General features: G+C 48.9%; 1 protein-coding gene across 1 annotated transcript in view; it reads left to right on the forward strand.

Moving 5' to 3' along the window:
* MAP7D3 (MAP7 domain containing 3) overlaps nucleotides 1–19,574 on the forward strand; it is a 948,456-nt gene that overhangs the window by 698,617 nt on the left and 230,265 nt on the right. Inside the window, 1 exon segment of the mRNA XM_029607816.1 lies at nucleotides 12,714–12,818. Within this exon segment, the coding sequence (XP_029463676.1) occupies nucleotides 12,714–12,818 (105 nt within the window).

Raw genomic sequence — 19,574 nt, forward strand, 5'->3', positions numbered from 1 at the left:
ATTCTTTCATGGGCCATTCCTTAGGTAGAGCTGGGCGAGCGGTGGGGTTGGATATCCCTGGTTCCCTGTACGTACCAGGATCAGTCCAGACGGTGGGTTATGTCCCCCGTCCAGCAGATGGAGTCAGAACAAACTTCTGAGGGAGGTGCTACTTAAGCCCTCACCCCCTCTATGCCTCTTCAGTATAGTTCTGACTCCAGCAGAGTGGAGGCAGGGGAACATCAGTTACCCAGCACTTTGGTTTATTTTTGCAATTCTAGCTCTTAGGTCTTTCTTGACTTACACTGTGTTTGTGAGGGATCAAGTTTACTATTTAAAAAAAAAAAAAAAAAGATTTCTGCAGTTTGTATCAGGGCACTTGCGGACAGGTCTGTGCGGGTTTCTTGCTCTGCCTTTCCTTCCTGTCTGTTTTTTCTGCCGCCGCTTTTGCGTCGAGGATGGTAAGTGCCTGCTTTGTGTTATTCTTTTTTTCCTTACAGATTTCTGCCCGCGCCACGCCGCTGGGGTTGCAAGCTGGTGGTTGCCAGCCTCTCCCTCCCCCCCCCCCCCTCGGTCGTCTTCGACCCGCGGCCCCGCGAAGACACATTCCCCGGGGCTTGCCGATCACCGGGAGGCTACATTCCCCGGTGGTCCCTGCATATTTTAGGATCGGAGGTGGGTGCAACAGCGGCCTGGGATCGAGCCTGACGTGCACGGCCTTGACGGTCCTCCTTTTCCCGCGCTTCTGACCTCCCTTCCCCCACTACGCGACAGGCCGCGATTTCCAGCCCGGGGGTCGCCGCTCCCAGGAAGGGACTATGTGCTGACTGCCTCCCCGGTGGGGAGGCCAGCTCAAGGCCAGTGGATGATTTCAGAGGCGCGCGGTCAGGACCATACTTACGGACCTGCCACCGTTCCCTTGGAGCGCGGGAACGGCGGCCATCTTGTCGCAGGAACAGGCTGCCTCCAGCACCTCTGAGGGGGACGTGGAGGCCTCCCTTGCTAATCTACCGTCGGTCCTGGAACCTATACGGGCACCGGATTGTCTGCTGCCGCTGGGGAGCCTTGGTCCTAGCTGATCCCGCCTTTTTTCTGGAATTCGTGGTCTTCATATATAACCGGTCCGTATGGCTCACGCTGTGGATTTTTCCCGGACCTTCCTCCACCAAGCTGGCACGGTAGGATCCTGCCCCCGGGGGAGCCCCCCACCAGAGTCTCAGCCCCCAGGGAGTGGGGGGTGGCGGTCCCGAACCAGGCTCCTCCTGGATCCTCCGGAGGGATCCACGGGGAAAGGGGATCACCCATACCTGGATTTGGCTACTGATGCCCCGCTACGGGCGGCTCAGAGGGAGGGTGACGACCCTCGGTCCTGCGCATTTCCAAAAGGGAGTACTGGAGGATCTGATCACGCACATCCTGCAGGAACTGGACATTGATGTACCGCCTGATTCTCCAGGACCCGACCCCACAGTAAAGGAGGGGGACCCTGTGCTGGCGGGGCTCCAGCCGCCGGCGAGAGCATTTTCCACCCATCCTATATTCCTGCAGCTGCTTTATAGGGAATGGGACACACCAGAGCCCCTCACGCAAGGTCGGCAGGGCCATGGAACAGCGTTATCGGCTACCGGAAGATTTTCTGGGACCTTCGTAAGGTCCCGACAGTGGACTCCACGGACTTGGCGGTAACCAAACACACACCATCCGGGGACAGGGGGCACGGCCCTGCGGGGCCTCCAGGACAGGAAGCTGGAGGTGTACCCCAAGAGAGTGCTCGGAGTGTCCGCGCTGGGAGTGTGGGCGGCCATCTGCGGTTTTCTGGTCCAGAGAGCTGGGCTTCGTTGGGGGCAACAGCTTTCGCAAGTCGCAGGCTCTGCCCCTGGAGGCGGTGCACCAGGCGGACAGGTTGGAGGCCGTGATTGCCTACGGGGCGGACGCCCTGTACGATTTGCTCCGGGTCCTTGTCTGATCGATGTTGGCGGCGGTCTCGGCTCGACGACTCCCCTGGATTCGGAATGGTCGTCAGACACCTCCTCCAAGTCTCATCTAGGTGCGCTCCCGTTTAGGAGTAAGTTTCTTCTTGGGGAAGATCTGGATCAGATCATCAAGAACCTTAGAGAGAACATGGTGCAGAGGCCCAGAAGTTCGACCGCGTTCCCCGAGATTCTACACTTTCTCCAGGACTAGATTCCGCACTCAATGCCGTTTCCACATCACAAGACAGCAGCCTCCGCGGACTTCCTCTCTGGACTGGATAGTACGGGACCGGATCGCTCTATTATGGCCTGGATTGGCCACTGGTGGAAACAGGATGCGAGGCCGGACGGACCCTTGGTATGACCACGTATGGCATATTCTTATGTTATGTTCTACGATGAGTGGGTCCGGATTACGTCGGATCACTGAGCCCTAGATGTTCTCAAGCACAGCCACGCCTTGGTCTTTGTAAGGCCCAAGAGACAGATGTCTCTTATCGCCCTGCGGATCCCTCCTAAGGCAGCTTGCGTTTCGCCAAACATGGGATCGGCTCCTCGCACTGGGAGTAATGGTTCCAGTGCCACAAGCAGAAGGGGGCCGGGGACACCATTCCCTCTATTTTCGTGGTGCCCAAAAAGGAGGGCGCTTTCCACCCTACCCTGGACCTCAGGTGGTTGAACAAGTCTCTCAAGGTTCCGTGTTTTCTGGATGGAGACTCTGCGCTCGGTAATATCGACTGTACTTCGAGGGGTGTTCCTGGCCTCCCGGGTTGTCACGGAGGCGTATCTTCACATTCCAATCCGCAGGACACATCAACAGTTCCTCCGGTCCATGGTGCTAGGTCAACATTTTCAGTCCCAGGCCCGGCCCCTCAAGTCTTCTCCAAGGTCATGGGGGTGGTATCGGCGAACCTGCATCGGGAAGGCACCTTGTTTCACCCTTACCTGGACGTTTGGCTCATTGGGACAAGATCCTTGCACCAGGGCTACCGGGCGCGGTCGACAGAGTATTGCAGAGTGGTCGACAGAGTTGCAACTTTCCCCAGTCACTCGGGGGGGGGTTTCCTCAATTTCGCCAGGGCGCCTCACATCTTTCACAATCATTGGCTCTCCTGGGCGCGAGATTCGACACAGCGGAGGGCAAGGTGTGCCTGTGGCCAGAGCATGCTCAGGCATTGCGGGATCAATTACAGGAATTTCACTGCTCTCCCGTCACCCATAGCTTGGGATTATCTACAGGTTCGGGGATCCATGGCCTCCACGATGGATCGGGTATCCTGGGCCTTTGCGCATCTGTGTACACGACAGAGGTCCCTGCTTTCTTGCTGGAAGCCGGTGTTGGAGGTTTTCTTCAAGCTTTTTTTGGCTCGATAGATTTTCAGAGCTTCAGGCTTTGTTGTGTAGGGAACAACTAGCTATATATTAGCTGCTGAAACCACTCTAATTTGCTATTTTAATTACTGCTGTTATTGTGACGATACTATTGGATTTATTTAAACAATTGTTTAAATAAATCCAATAGTGTGACGATACTATTGGATTTATTTAAACAATTGTTTAAATAAATCCAATAGTTTCGTCACAATAAGACTAATGACTATATAGAAAGAAAAACAAATAGTCTTTTGACATGAGCAATTTTATTAAAACTAAAAATAAGAGAATATAAGACCGGTGATTGAGATCATTGGCTTCAAAGCAGTTTCTGAAATATCAGATCTCTTGCCAATACTGAGGTCTTTTCTCTAGAATAAAAAAGATTTTGGATAATATAGTTAATTGAAATAAAGTTAAACTCTTTTTAACAGCAGTAATTAAAATAGCAAATTAGATGGTTTTCAGCAGCTAATATATAGCTAGTTGTTTTCTGTAATTGATTGTATACTAGTTATTCCCGAATTGTTTTGTTTGTTGTGTAGGGGTCCATTTCTGCGAATTTACAGATGAGGGGGATTTGTTGCATACAATCCCCTCCTTTTGCCGAAGGTTGTCTCTTCCTTTCACCCTGAATCAGGTGGTAGAGTTTACTGATTTTTGACATTTGTTGGCGGAGAAGCCATGTACGAAAGATTGTGCTTATTTAGATGTTCATTGGACTCTGTTGCATTATCTTAAGTTCACGAAACCATTTTCAGCAATTGGATCATCTCTTTGTCATGTTTAATGGGCAAAGAAGGATGCAAAGGCTTCAGTGGTGCATTGGCTCAAAAAGGCTATCTGCTCAGCCTATGTCTGTAAAAGTAGGGGCAATTCCAGGAGGACTGCGTACACACACTTAACAGGTTGCAAGCGCTTCCTGGGCGGAGTGTTAGTTAATATCTCTGTAGGAAATTTGTCGTGCTGCGACATAGTCTCCACTTCATACTTTTACCAAACATTAACCGTTTGGATGTTCCGGGGGCGCCGGCAGAGGCTTCATTTGGTGAAGGTGTGTTTGCAAGCTGGTCTTTAGGGATTCTGCCCAGTGTAGGGAGGCTTGGGTACATCCCTCGTGTCCGGACATCTGGGGTATGTACAGGAAAGGAAAATTGGTTCTTATCTGCTAATTTTCATTCCTGGAATAACACAGAGCAGTCCAGAGGCCCATTCCCGTTTAATTTCGAAAATCCTGGATTGTTGTGGTTGTAAATAGTTCAGAAGAGTTTAAAAGGTTTCTCACAGGACAAGCAGGATGGTTGTCCTCACAAATGGGTGACATCGAGGATGGAGCCCAACCACGGAAAACTTCTGTCAAAGTTTCTGGAACTTTGACTGGCCCCTACTGGGCATGCCCAGCACGGCACCAACCCTGCAGCCAGCAGGGGTCCCCCTTCAGTCTTCTTTTTTTCCGTGCAGCAGTAGCCACGTGGTTAAGGAGCTCTTACCACATTCCTGACAGGAAATTCTTCTCGAACTTCTTTGAAGTAAATACACCCCACAGGGTTCCCCCCCCTCTATCTAAATTTAGGCCCGCGGTGTTTTGGTAAGTTTTTTGCCGTTTTCGCCGATTACCGTCGAGTTTAGCCTTCGCGGCCTGCTGGCTGTCGACCGTCCCGCGGCTAAATTTTTGGTCAATGGCCATGGCGTCGGGGTTCCGTTGGTGCCCAGATTGTACGCGCACCATGTCTATCACAGACCCTCACAGAGTCTGTGTACTATGTTTAGGGAGTGAGCATGATGTTCTGACTTGCACCAAATGTGCCCTTATGACACCAAAAGGTCGCAAAGCCAGAATGGAGAAGATGGGACTCCTTTTCCATGCTCACACTCCGACGCCGTCCATCACTACTTCGACGTCCTCGGAACCGGCACCGTCGAAGTCCTTCCATCGTCGGCAACCTCCCGGTGACCGTCTGCCATCGACGTCTCCACGGCCATCGACTCCCGTCCCTTCCCCCGAGGATCGTGGGGATCGGAGGGAAAAGCATCGTCATCAACATCGCAAGTCTCGGACCATCGAGGAATCGAAGTCATCGACCTCGGTACCGTCCGAACCGCCACCGAAGAAGTCTCGATCAGAAGCGGCACCGTCCACTTCTGTTTCTGAGACATTCAGGCAACCCTCACCCCATCGGGGTTTGGGAGCCGCGATTCCACCGGCGACGGTGGTCCCTCCGGCTCAGCCTCAGCCTCCTTCCGCGGAGCCGGGTATTGTTACCACAGGTCTCCGGGAAGAACTGGACCGGCTGGTCCAGGAGGCCATCGACAGGGTGATGCAACGGTTCCAGACTCCTTCGGCACCGACCTCCGCCACCGAGAGTGGAACCAGTCATCGACCCGATTCCAGCAGCGCTGGCACCGCTGCTCGCCCAGATGGAAGCCGCTCATGACCGCCCTTCGACCGGGTGATACCCGGGTCACTGACAGCACCGGAGTGCTCCCCGATGCCAACTTCATCGGGTGCAGAAACACAGTATCGAATTCCTCCTTCGGGAGTAGTTCCATCGATGCAGTGTCGTCCCTCGCCATCGATACATTCCTCCGGGGTGATACGCACATTGGCTCCATCGATGCCTTCGATGCCGGCACCGATGCCTCCAAGGGTATTTTCGATGCCCCCGGTGATTCCTTCCAGTTTCTCGGAGCCTCAACCGGGACCTTCAGGTATCCAACCCCCTCGAGGTCCTACAGGTCAGCAACCTGATCCCTTATGACACCTGGGGTGATGATTCTTCCACAGATACCGATGATTTACCTTCACCACCCTTTCTGCTGAAAGCAGAAAGCGTTCTCCTCCTGAGGACCTCTCTTTCACAAATTTTGTGAAGGAAATGTCGGACCTGGTCCCTTTTCAGCTTCAGTCAGAGCAAGATGACAGGCACCAGATGATGGAGTTACTCCAATTTCTAGATGCCCCAAAGTCATCACTTCCATTCCAATTCATCAGGTTTTACTGGACCTTCTAAAAACGAATTGGGAAACTCCGGATCTGTTGCTCCAGTAAACAAAAAAGCTGACTCTACTTACCCTCGTACAGTCAGCACCTGGCTTTCAAAAACCTCAGCTAGACCACCACTCTGTTGTGGTAGAGTCAGCTCAAAAGAAAGCTAAAGAATGAAGCCATACTCATCCATACCTCCTACTAAGGAGAACAAGTTCCTAGATAGTATAGGCAGAAAAGTTTACCAAGGGGCCATGCTTATTTCTAGAATAGCTTCTTATCAGCTGTATATGACCCAATACAACAGGGTCATTTTTAAGCAGATACAAGAATTTCAGATACCTTACCAGAACAATTCCAATAACAACTTCAAACCCTCGTGCTTAAAGGGTTTGAAGCTGGAAAGCACGAGATAAGAACATCTTATGACATCTTCGATGCTTCCACTAGACTGTCTGCTACAGCCATCTCGGCAAGACGCTGGGCTTGGCTTAAGTCTTCTGACCTTCGCCCAGAGGTTCAGGACAGGCTCTCCGACCTGCCCTGTTTAGGGGATAATTTGTTTGGTGAGGCAAATTCAACAAATAGTTTCTGAATTAAAGGATCATCATGAGACCCTTAAACAGCTCTCATCGATTCCTTCTGACTTCCCTTCTAAACAACCATTTAAGAAGGAACCCAAGAAGTCATTCTTCCGTCCTCGGAAGTATTATTATCCCCCACACCCAAGTCCATGTCAACGAGGCCGTATCAAAGCCTCAGCCTCGCCAACCTCGAAAGCAAAAACCCACATCAGCTCCGCAACAGGCCCTGCATCGGGGGTTTTGACTTTCAATTAGAGAGCAGATGCCTAATCCCTCTACCAACATACCAGTAGGAGGTCGACTAAGCCACTTTACAGAAAAATGGCATCAACATCACCACAGATCATTGGGTGCTAGCGATAATTGCACAGGGTTACCATCTAAACTTTCTAACTCTTCCTGCGGACTCTCCACTTCTGCAAGCGTGGAGACTTACCGACAACTCTGTTCTTCTAGAGCAGGAAGTTTCTCTTCTCCTCCAGTCCAACGCTATAGAACCCGTTCCTCTTCCCAACAAGGACTAGGGTTCTATTCCAGGTTACTTTTCTGATCCCAAAAAAGTCAGGAGGACTTCGACCAATCCTGGACCTGCGGGCCCTCAACAAGTACCTTCACAGAGAAAAGTTCAAGATGGTAACCCTGGGCTCTCTTCTCCCTCTGCTGCAAAGAGAGGACTGGCTCTGCTCTCTAGACCTCAAAGACGCTTATACCCACATTGCGATAAACTGAGTCTCATTGCAAATACCATCCGATTTCTAGTAGGCCAAACCACCATCAATACTGAGTGCTCCCATTTGGTCTAGCATCCGCACCGCGAGTTTTCACCAAATGTCTCGTAGTGGTTGCAGTGTTCCTCAGGAAGGAAGGCGTCCATGTCTACCCCTACTTGGACGATTGGTTGATCAGGGCCCCAACCCAGCAAATCGCTCGGTCTTCCCTGACCCTGACAATTCGAACTCTAATTTCTCTGGGATTTCTTCTCAACTACGAGAAATCCTACTTACTCCCATCTCAAACCTTATCCTTCATTGGAGCAGACTTGGACACCTACAGGCAAAAGCCTTCCATTCCTCATCAACGTGTCCAAACCCTGGTGTCCCTAGCTTGCCAGTTGCAGTCTCAACCCACAGCAACAGCTCGCCACTTCCTATTCTGCTGGGAACATGGCCTCTTCAGTTTATGTGACTCCAATGGCCCGTCTAGCCATGAGAGTCATGCAGTGGAATCTGAATTCACAATGAATCCAAGCCACACAGCCTCTGTCGACCATTGTTCGCATCACCGATTGCACTCCGTCTGTCTCTTGCCTGGTGGACAATTCAATCCAACCTCCTCCAAGCTTGCCCTTTCATCCACCAGATCCTCAAATAATTCTCACCACCGACGCTTCCAGTGTCGGCTGGGGAGCCCACGTAAACAATTACAAACTCAAGGATTCTGGTCTCTAGAGGAAGCCAAACACCAGATAAATTTCCTGGAGCTTCAGGCAATCCGATACGCTCTCCGGGCTTTTCAAGATTGCCTATCAAATCACATAATCTTGATTCAGACGGACAATCAGGTGGCCATGTGGTACATCAACAAGCAGGGAGGCACAGGCTCCTTCCTTCTCTGTCAGGAAAACTGTGCAGATTTTGGGCCGAGAAGCCCTCTCCTGTTCGATGTACCTCAGGGCCACCTACTTGCCGGGAGTAGAAAATGTCTTGGCAGACCACCTGAGCCATGTCTTCCAACCACACGAGTGGTCACTCAATCCCTTGGTAGCGGACCCCTCTCTTTTCCAGCAATGGGGTTATCCCCACATAGACCTCTTTGCGTCCCCCTCAAAACCACAAAGTGGCCAATTACTGCTCTCTCATTCGGACTCAACACTCTCGGCCCAGGGATTGCATTCTCCCTCCCGTGGTCAACCGGTCTGCTTTATGCATTCCCTCCACTTCCTCTTCTATCGAAGACTCTTGTGAAGCTACGTCAGGACAAGGGAACCATGATCCTGATCGCACCTCACTGGCCACGCCAAGTGTGGTTTCCTATACTCCAGGATCTCTCCATCCGCAGGCAACATTCCCTTGGGAAGGACCCGCATCTGATCACTCAAAACGATGGATGCCTCCTCCATCCCAATCTCCAAGCCTTGTCCCTGACGACATGGATGTTGAAAGGTTAGTCCTTCAACCACTTAACCTATCGGATTCAGTTTCTCGTGTCCTCATCGCTTCACGAAAGCCTTCCACAAGAAAAATCTTACTCCTATAAATGGAAAAGGTACACATCATGGTGCACTTCTCAGTCCCTTGATCCCCTTTCCTGTCCAATTCCTAAATTTTTGGACTATCTTTGGCATTTGTCAGAATCAGGTCTGAAGACCTCTTCCATTAGAATGCATGTCAGTGCGGTAGCCGCCTTCCATAAAGGTATCGAGGGTGTCCCTATTTCAGTACAACCCCTCGTAACACGCTTTCTTAAAGGCTTGCTCCATTTGAAGCCACCTTTATGTCCTCCGGCCCCATCTTGGGTCCTTATCTGGTTCTTGGTCGCCTTATGAAACCACCCTTCGAACCTCTTCACTCCTGTGACCTTAAATATCTCACATGGAAAGTGATTTTCCTTTTGGCTATCACTTCAGCTCACAGGGTTAGTGAGTTACAGGCCCTAGTTACCTACCTGCCTTACACTAAACTCCTGCAGGACCGGGCGGTACTCCGCACTCACCCTAAATTCTTACCTAAGGTAGTTTCGGAGTTTCATATTAATCAATCCATCATACTACCTATTTTCTTTCCCAGGCCCCACTCCAACTCCGGGGAACAGACTCTGCATACCCTCGACTGTAAAAGTGCTCTAGCTTTCTATCTAGACCGTACAGTTGCCCACAGAAAGAGCACTCAATTATTCGTCTCTTTCCATCCTAACAAGTTAGGGCAACCTGTGGGTAAGCAGGCTCTTTCCTCCTGGTTGGCGGACTGCATCTCTTTCTGCTATCAGCAAGCTGGCATTCCTTTTCAAGACCGTGTTAAGGCACACTCTGTCAGGGCCATGGCGACTTCAGTAGCACACCTTCAATTGGTGCCGCTTCCTGACATCTGCAGGGCTGCTACCTGGAGTTCTCTCCATACATTTGCAGCCCACTACTGTTGGACAAAGCTGGAAGACAGGATTCCATCTTCGGCCAATCTGTCTTGCGTAACCTTTTTCCAACATGACGTACCTACACCCTTCCGCCTACCCGGTGGGGTACGGATGTCCTCTACCAAATTCCACCCCAGTTGTTGTGCCTGTTGCATGCCGTTGGGTACTTTTGGTGCACGTTCGGACATCCTCAGCTCGGTACTCACCCATTTGTGAGGACAACCATCCTGCTTGTCCTGTGAGAAAGCTAATGTTGCTTACATGATGTAACAGGTGTTCTCACAGGACAGCAGGATGTTAGTCCTCACGAAACCCGCCCGCCGCCCCGCGGTGTTGGGTTTGTTTTCTTATTTTATTTTTCGGCACTGCCTATAGCTTTGAAACAAGACTGAAGGGGGACCCCTGCTGGCTGCAGGGTTGGTGCCATGCTGGGCATGCCCAGTAGGGGCCAGTCAAAGTTCCAGAAACTTTGACAGAAGTTTTCCGTGGTTGGGCCCCATCCTCGATGTCACCCATTTGTGAGGACTAACATCCTGCTGTCCTGTGAGAACACCTGTTACATCAGGTAAGCAACATTTGCTTTCTTTGAACCTTCACAATTGAGAGCCTTTTTAGACTCGCATAATACAACTACAGATGCTGCTAACTGATATTATTACTGAATATTCGAAATAGTCTGTTGATCTCTTCTTTCTCCTTAGACTTTCTTTTTCCTATTGCCTGTTATTTTATTTTACACTCATTGACTCTTGGATCTCCCCATTACATTATACAAGGGTCTAAGGTAATTTTGCCAGTTTTTCTCCGCATTGATTTTGATAATATAATCTTGTTTTATTTACTATGACCCGCATTTCAGTGACAAGTTGTATAGTTGTCTGATTTTTTTGGAAATTTAATTAAAAAAAAAAAAAATCACAACAGACCAATGTGTCCAAAGAAGAGATAAGAGACAGTTATGCATTAGAATTCTCTCGTCCGCTGCAGTACTTGTTTATCGTTTCCCCTTCCATTCCATTCAGCAAGAAAAAGGTAATCCAAGACACCTTTGTTCCCATTCCTATGGGGTAACAAAGGACAGGAAGGTATTCATATATTTCATGATGCCAAAGAAGGAAGGGTCCTTCTGTCCAATTTTGGATTCAAAGAAGGTGAATGTGGCTCTCAGGGTTCCCCCTTTTTGTATGGTAACTGCATTCAGTGATCGCAGCAGTGTGCAAGGGAGAATTCCTGGCTTCTCTAGATTTGACCAAGGTGAATCTGCATATACCAATCCACCCAGATCAATGATTTTTGCGCTTCATGGTCCTCGGGAGACATTTTCAGTTTTGTGCACTGTCATTTGGTCTGGAATCAGTGCCACAGAGATTTACCAAGGTAGAAGGGCATTTTGGTTCATCCATATCTGGGCGACTGGCTGATTCGGGCAAAGTCCGAAGACCTTTGTACTCAAGTGGTGGCACAGGTTTTACAGCAGTTGAGGTCTCTAGGCTGGGTGGTGAATCAGATGAAAAGTCATCTCACCCCCATCGCATATTCTGGAGTTTCTGGGAGTGCGCTTTGACACCAGGTTAGGAAAGGTTTTTCTTACCGAGGGTCGCATTCTCAAGCTGCAGAAACAGATACACAGACTGTTTGATATGGCAGTACCCAGGGTCTGGGATTACCTGCAACGTTCCATCTGAATCAAACGGTAAAACTCCTGGATCTCCTAGATTTGGATGCGTCGACTCTACACGCTAGAGACCTGTGATGTTTGGATGTGAAGCGGGTTTTTTTTGCATTAGCTCAAGGTCACCAATAGCTTCAGGGTATCTGACCATCTTTTTGTGCTATGGAGTGGATCTAAGAAAGGGCAGAAGGCTTCAAAGTCCACAATAGCAAGGTGATTGAAGGAGGTAATAAGCTTGGCTTATATCTGTAAGGGGTATCCTATCTCATTGGGATTGAGGACTTACTCAGTTTGGTCACAGGTGGCTTCTTGGGCCAAGTGCCAGCAGGTGTTGTGGCAAGAAATTTGTCGGGTAGCTACTTGGAAGTTGTTACACACTTTCGCCAGACATTATGTCCAGGCCCCAGAGGCCAGGAGTTTCGGTGAGATTGTTCGAGTGGGACTCTCACAGTCCCACCCTAATTAGGGAAGTTTGGGTACATCCCAGGAGTCTGGACTGAGCCAGTTATGAACAGAAATGGAAAATTGGTTCTTTTCTGCTAATTTTCATTCCTGGAATACCATGGATCAGTCCAGAGTCCCACCCTGTGCGAGGAGAGAGCCCACTTGTATTTCTGTCATATTCCTATTGTATATAGGCTGCAGAGCTGCTCAGGATTTCAGGTTTGTTCTCCTGATTTGGAGTTGCAAAGAAAAGATTTTTCCAAGGCAAGATTCCGCCTTTTCTCCTACCTAATCTGTGGGAGGTTGTTGACTATTTCGTTAGAATTGTTATTGGATGAATCTTGGCTTGGGTACAGGTCAATACTGAGAGACTGCAAGTGGCACAGTAGCTTATATGCCAGTGTCAGTAAAACTTTGTCTCTATCTGCTGAAGGGGAGGTAAAACCCAGGAGTCTGAACTGATCAGTGGGATTTCCAGGAACGAAAATTAGCAGGTAAGAACCAATTTTCCTTTATACCATTTTAAGCTAAATGCAGATATTGCTATTTTCTTACTGTTCTCTTTTCTTTAGAAAGAGGAAGCTGAAGCTAAAGCACAAGAGGAAGCAGAAAGACAAAGATTGGAGCGAGAGAAAATTATGCAGCAGAATATGCAGGAAAGGCTTGAACGGAAGAAGGTGATATAAAGTTTTTATATAGATGGAAAAAGATTTGTCTCTTGCCCAGTGAGTATATTAAATCTGGGAGATGATTTAATTGAGGAATAATTTAACTAAATCCAGTTAGACCAGTCCAGATGCATGGGTTTATGCCTCCCAACCAGCAGATGGAAATGGACACTAAAAGGCTTGCTGACAACACTCAATATAAGAACATAAGAAATTGCCATACTGGGTCAGACCAAGGGTCCATCAAGCCCAGCATCCTGTTTCCAACAGTGGCCAATCCAGGCCATAAGAACCTGGCAAGTACCCAAAAACTAAGTCTATTCCATGTTACCATTGCTAATGGCAGTGGCTATTCTCTAAGTGAACTTAATAGCAGGTAATGGACTTCTTCTCCAAGAACTTATCCAATCCTTTTTTAAACACAGCTATACTAACTGCACGAACCACATTCTCTGGCAACAAATTCCAGAGTTTAATTGTGCGTTGAGTAAAAAGAACTTTCTCCGATTAGTTTTAAATGTGCCCCATGCTAACTTCATGGAGTGCCCCCTAGTCTTTCTACTATCCGAAAGAGTAAATAACCGATTCACATCTACCCGTTCTAGACCTCTCATGATTTTAAACACCTCTATCATATCCCCCCTCAGTCGTCTCTTCTCCAAGCTGAAAAGTCTTAACCTCTTTAGTCTTTCCTCATAGGGGAGTTTGTTCCATTCCCCTTATCATTTTGGTAGCCCTTCTCTGTACCTTCTCCATCGCAATTATATCTTTTTTGAGATGCGGCGACCAGAATTGTACACAGTATTCAAGGTGCGGTCTCACCATGGAGCGATACAGAGGCATTATGACATTTTCCGTTTTATTCATCATTCCTTTTCTAATAATTCCCAACATTCTGTTTGCTTTTTTGACTGCCGCAGCACACTGCACCGACGATTTCAATGTGTTATCCACTATGACACCTAGATCTCTTTCTTGGGTTGTAGCACCTAATATGGAACCCAACATTGTGTAATTATAGCATGGGTTATTTTTCCCTATATGCATCACCTTGCACTTATCCACATTAAATTTCATCTGCCATGTTGATGCCCAATTTTCCAGTCTCACAAGGTCTTCCTGCAATTATCACAATCTGCTTGTGATTTAACTACTCTGAACAATTTTGTGTCATCCGCAAATTTGATTATCTCACTCGTCGTATTTCTTTCCAGATCATTTATAAATATATTGAAAAGTAAGGGTCCCAATACAGATCCCTGAGGCACGCCACTGCCCACTCCCTTCCACTGAGAAAATTGCCCATTCAATCCTACTCTCTGTTTCCTGTCTTTTAGCCAGTTTGCAATCCACGAAAGGACATCGCCACCTATCCCATGACTTTTTACTTTTCCTAGAAGCCTCTCATGAGGAACTTTGTCAAACGCCTTCTGAAAATCCAAGTATACTATATCTACTGGTTCACCTTTATCCACATGTTTATTAACTCCTTCAAAAAGTGAAGCAGATTTGTGAGGCAAGACTTGCCCTGGGTAAAGCCATGCTGACTTTGTTCCATTAAACCATGTCTTTCTATATGTTCTGTGATTTTGATGTTTAGAACACTTTCCACTATTTTTCCTGGCACTGAAGTCAGGCTAACCGGTCTGTAGTTTCCCGGATCGCACCTGGAGCCCTTTTTAAATATTGGGGTTACATTTGCTATCCTCCAGTCTTCAGGTACAATGGATGATTTTAATGATAAGTTACAAATTTTTACTAATAGGTCTGAAATTTCATTTTTAGTTCCTTCAGAACTCTGGGGTGTATACCATCCGGTCCAGGTGATTTACTACTCTTCAGTTTGTCAATCAGGCCTACCACATCTTCTAGATTCACCGTGATTTGATTCAGTCCATCTGAATCATCACCCATGAAAACCTTCTCCATTACGGGTACCTCCCCAACATCCTCTTCAGTAAACACCGAAGCAAAGAAATCATTTAATCTTTCCGCGATGGCCTTATCTTCTCTAAGTGCCCCTTTAACCCCTCGATCATCTAACGGTCCAACTGACTCCCTCACAGGCTTTCTGCTTCGGATATATTTAAAAAGTTTTTACTGTGAGTTTTGCCTCTACAGCCAACTTCTTTTCAAATTCTCTCTTAGCCTGTCTTATCAATGTCTTACATTTAACTTGCCAGTGTTTATGCTTTATCCTATTTTCTTCTGTTGGATCCTTCTTCCAATTTTTGAATGAAGATCTTTTGGCTAAAATAGCTTTTTTCACCTCCCCTTTTTAACCATGCCGGTAATCGTTTTGCCTTCTTTCCATCTTTCTTAATGTGTGGAATACATCTGGACTGTGCTTCTAGAATGGTATTTTTTAACAATGACCACGCCTCTTGGACATTTTTTACTTTTGTAGCTGCTCCTTTCAGTTTTTTTTCTAACAATTTTTCTCATTTTATCAAAGTTTCCCTTTTGAAAGTTTAGCACGAGAGCCTTGGATTTGCACACTGTTCCTCTTCCAGTCATTAAATCAAATTTGATCATATTATGATCACTATTGCCAAGCGGCCCCACCACCGTTACCTCTCTCACCAAGTCCTGTGCTCCACTGAGAATTAGATCTAAAATTGCTCCCTCTCTCGTCGGTTCCTGAACCAATTGCTCCATAAAGCTATCATTTATTCCATCCAGGAACGTTATCTCTCTAGTGTGACCCGATGATACATTTACCCAGTCTATATTGGGGTAATTGAAGTCTCCCATTATTACTGCACTACCAATTTGGTTAGCTTCCCTAATTTCTCTTAGCATTTCACTGTCCATCTCACCATCTTGACCAGGTGGACGGTAGTATACCCCTATCACTGTAGTCTTCCCTGACACACAAGGGATTTCTACCCATAAAGATTCAATTTTGTATTTAGTCTCATGCAGGATGTTTATCCTGTTGGACTCTATGCCATCCCGGACATAAAGCGCCACACCTCCTCCCGACTGCTCCTCTCTGTCATTGCGATATAATTTGTACCCCGGTATAGCACTGTCCCATTGGTTATCCTCTTTCCACCATGTCTCTGAGATGCCAATTAAGTCTATGTCATCATTTACTGCTATACATTCTAATTCTCCCATCTTACTTCTTAGACTTCTGGCATTAGCATACAAACATTTCAAAGTTTGTTTTTTGTTTGTATTTTTATTCTGCTTTTTAATTGATAGGGATCAGTTAGAATTTTTTAGCTCAGGTGAGTTTTTAGTTACAGGCACTTGGACTACTTTTCTAATTATTGGAACCTCACTGTCGGGATGCCCTAATTCTAATGCATCATTAGTATCCTTTAAAGATACCTCTCTCCGAACCATGTGCTGCTGAGCGACTGTCGGCTTTCCCCTTTGTTCTAGTTTAAAAGCTGCTCTATCTCCTTTTTAAAGGTTAGCGCCAGCAGTCTGGTTCCACCCTGGTTAAGGTGGAGCCCATCCCTTCGGAAGAGATTCCCCCTTCCCCAAAAGGTTCCCCAGTTCCTAACAAAACTGAATCCCTCTTCCTTGCACCATCGTCTCATCCACGCTCCTGTGTTGACCTCAGCCTGCCAGTATTTTGTGTAACAACCTAAAATAAACATTTTTAATACACTAAACCTTTCCCTTACCCTCAGTGGGCTTCCAAGAGAGAAAAAACAAGAAACAGAACAGACATATCCTGCATTCCTTGGTAAGGTTTATTACCTTAATATCCATCTGGCACACAAGCAGTTATTGTTGCGCTCTTGCGGAGTCGTGGACCCTTGAGCCGGCCTGGAGGTTGGTATAAGGAAGGCCGGTAGGCGGAGTAGGTGAGGAATAGCAGAAAACTTCACCCGCGCGGTGCGGTACCCCCCAGGAGGCGCCCGTAGGGACCGACCGCGGGGACTCAGGCAAGAGACGCTCGGAGGTAGCTGGTATAAACTGGAACAAGAGCAAAGGAGAACCAGCAACAGGAGTTCAGAGTCTATGATAACCCTAGGGAAGGGTTAGAGGCCGGATGGAGAGTCGGGCTCCGGCTGGCAACAGGGAAAGGTGGGCGTGCCAAGCCTAGCGGTCAAGGTCCAAGCAGGGCCAGGGTAGGGGCCGAAGGCCCGCAGTAGAATCAGGAGCAATCCGAGGTCGAACCCCAGGGATCAGCAGCAAGACAAGAGTCCAAGGTCAGGAGACAGACCGGGGTCGAGGCAGGCAGGAACCAGGAGCGTCAGGAACAAGCCGGAGTCAAAGGCCAAGAGTCAGTAACAGAACGGGAGTCCAAAGTCGGTAGCCAAACCGAGGTCAGGGCAGGCAGCAAACAGGGGCGTCTGGAACAAGCCGGGGTCAAAAGCCAAGAGTCGGCAGCAGAACTGGAGTCCAAAGTCAGGAGGCAAACCAGGGTCGGGGCAGGCAGCAAGCAGGAGCGTCTGGAACAAGCCAGGGTCAAAAGCCAAGAGTCAGCAGCAGAACTGGAGTCCAAAGTCAGTAGGCGAACTGAGGTCGAGGCAGGCAGCAAACAGGAGCGTCGGGAATAAGCCGGAGTCTAGAACCAAGGATCAAGAGCGAGTCTGGAGTGCAAGCAGCAACTCAAGGCACAGAGGAACTGTGTGAACCTCGTTGCAAAGCAAAGTGAGGAAGTCTGGCGTCTGCTTATATACTCTAGCTGATGAGTGACCTCACCTCGGGGGCGGAGCAGCACTTCCGGGTACCGGAGCTGAAGTACCCAGCCCTCGCGCGTGAGGCCATCGAGGTGGGCGGAGTCTGGAGAGGCTTCGGCGGCGTTTTCGTGAGGCAAGGCCGGAGCCATGCAGCTGGACCCGGGCGGGCCACGGCGTCCTTCTCCGTGGACAGAAGGAAGGCAAGAGAGCCCAGGCTTGAGTGGAGCGAGGCCAGAGCCGCGTGGGGAGTCCTCGCGAGGAAGCACAGGAGCCATGCAGTCCAGTAGTCTAGAAGCAGGGTGTCCCCCTCCGCAGTCCCCGGAAAGGTAAGAGGCCCCGAGCCCGACGGGATGGAGGCGGTCGGGACCGCAACAGTTATTCTGAAAATGAATCAAGAGAATAATACACTTGGCAGAACAAGGAGGGTCTTGGAATAATCTGGCTGGACTTAAGGAAAGGAAATTATCAGGTAAGAATTAATTTTTCTTCATTTTTCATCCAGCCACACCAGTCCAGATGCATAGAATGTACCCAAGCTTTCCTTTTACTGGGTGGGACACTGCCAAGTCAGTTCTCAAGATTTCTGAACCAAAGGAAGTCCCTTGAAGGTTGAGATAATAGTGCTTCAAAGATGTTTGCAAGGAAGACCAGGTGTCACCAGGCTAAGCTCTGCATATGATGCAACCTGCGCCCTGGCAAAGTAAGTGCACCAATCCCTTGGATATGTAAACTTGCTTTATCATTTCCTTAAACCACAAGCTATCGAAGGCTTTGAAGCTACTCTGCCATTTCTAGAATCACTAAACAGAACAAAGTGATGCTCCAAGCTTCTGAAACTCTTCTCTACCTGTCCCATTGCAACGAAGGGAGAAATAAGTTAAGATAAAAAAGGAGGAATGAAGGAACAATGCAAATCTTCACTGTTTTGCTGAAGACCCCCAAAAAAGGCTTCCTGCACCTCAGAGACTACAACTCTAAAATTTGTCTGCCAGAACAGACTGCTACCAAAAAACAGCACCTTAAACAACGCCTCTCTGAAAGGTTCAAATGGATGACCAACACTTTAAATTCAGATTCCAGGCAGATACAAAGACTCTTTGTTATGATTTGTAGGTTTCTTGGGCCCTTGGCCCGATGTGGGAGTTGTTACCACCTGTAGGGAGGAGCCCCACAGGTCCACACCGCCAGGAGGCGAGGTCTGGTACAGCAGGAGCTCTAGGAGAGAATCTGTGGGAAGGTCTGAGGAGCAGGGTGAGAGACACGGCAATGAGGGACCCCCACAGGAAGCTGGTAGGCTGGAGGGCAGTACCTGGGTGGAGATCTCCAAGAGGGTGGCGCTAGGCAGGCCCGAGGAGCGAGAAGCACGAGACAAGGAGCGCCGGAGGTATACTGCTGAGGCAACCCCGGGAGGTGGAGCTGCATAGCGAGGGAGGTACTGATGTGATGACGTAGGCTACTCCGTGGAGTGGGGAAGCCAGAGTCGAGTCTCCAAGTGATGACGTAGATATCCCCGAGAAGCTATCACCGGCGTTGAACGTAGGCACAGCTCCTAGGAGAGGGGAAGCATGGACAATCTCTGGAGTGGAACATAGTCACTGCCCCGAGGAGCGGGGAAGCCCAGCGATAGGTCTCCCAAGTGGCGAGGGCGTCTCATCGGCAACTCCGAGGAGCGCGGGGCCAGTGGGCAGAGTTCCTGGAAGGCGCAGGGCTAGCCCGAGGAGTGGGGGAAGCCAGGAGACCAAGCCTCCAGAGAGAGTGCACACAGGCCCCCGAGGAGCGGATACCTGAGCCAGGGTCCAGAGTCCAAGAAGGGTCCGAGACTGCCACAACAGGTCCGAGGATACAGGAGCTAGTAAAGTAGCGATGGAACTCGTTGCCAAGTCGGCTAGCAGGGGACGAAGGCGGTGCTTAAGACCACAGATCCAATGATGTCATCAATCAGGGACTCCTGAGGTTCCCGCCGTAGCAACTTCAAAAGAGGGCGCGGTGACGCGCACGCACGCCTAGGAAAGCCCGGAGTCGGCAGAGTTGTCGGTGGTGTCCAGGCCGCCACGAGGGACCATGAGATACACGGCGGTAGAGGCAGGCCCGGAGAGGGAAGCAGGACAGTACAGGACGT

The sequence above is a fragment of the Rhinatrema bivittatum genome, chromosome 6 (assembly GCF_901001135.1).
Source record: "Rhinatrema bivittatum chromosome 6, aRhiBiv1.1, whole genome shotgun sequence".
In the NCBI taxonomy this organism is placed as follows: domain Eukaryota; kingdom Metazoa; phylum Chordata; class Amphibia; order Gymnophiona; family Rhinatrematidae; genus Rhinatrema; species Rhinatrema bivittatum.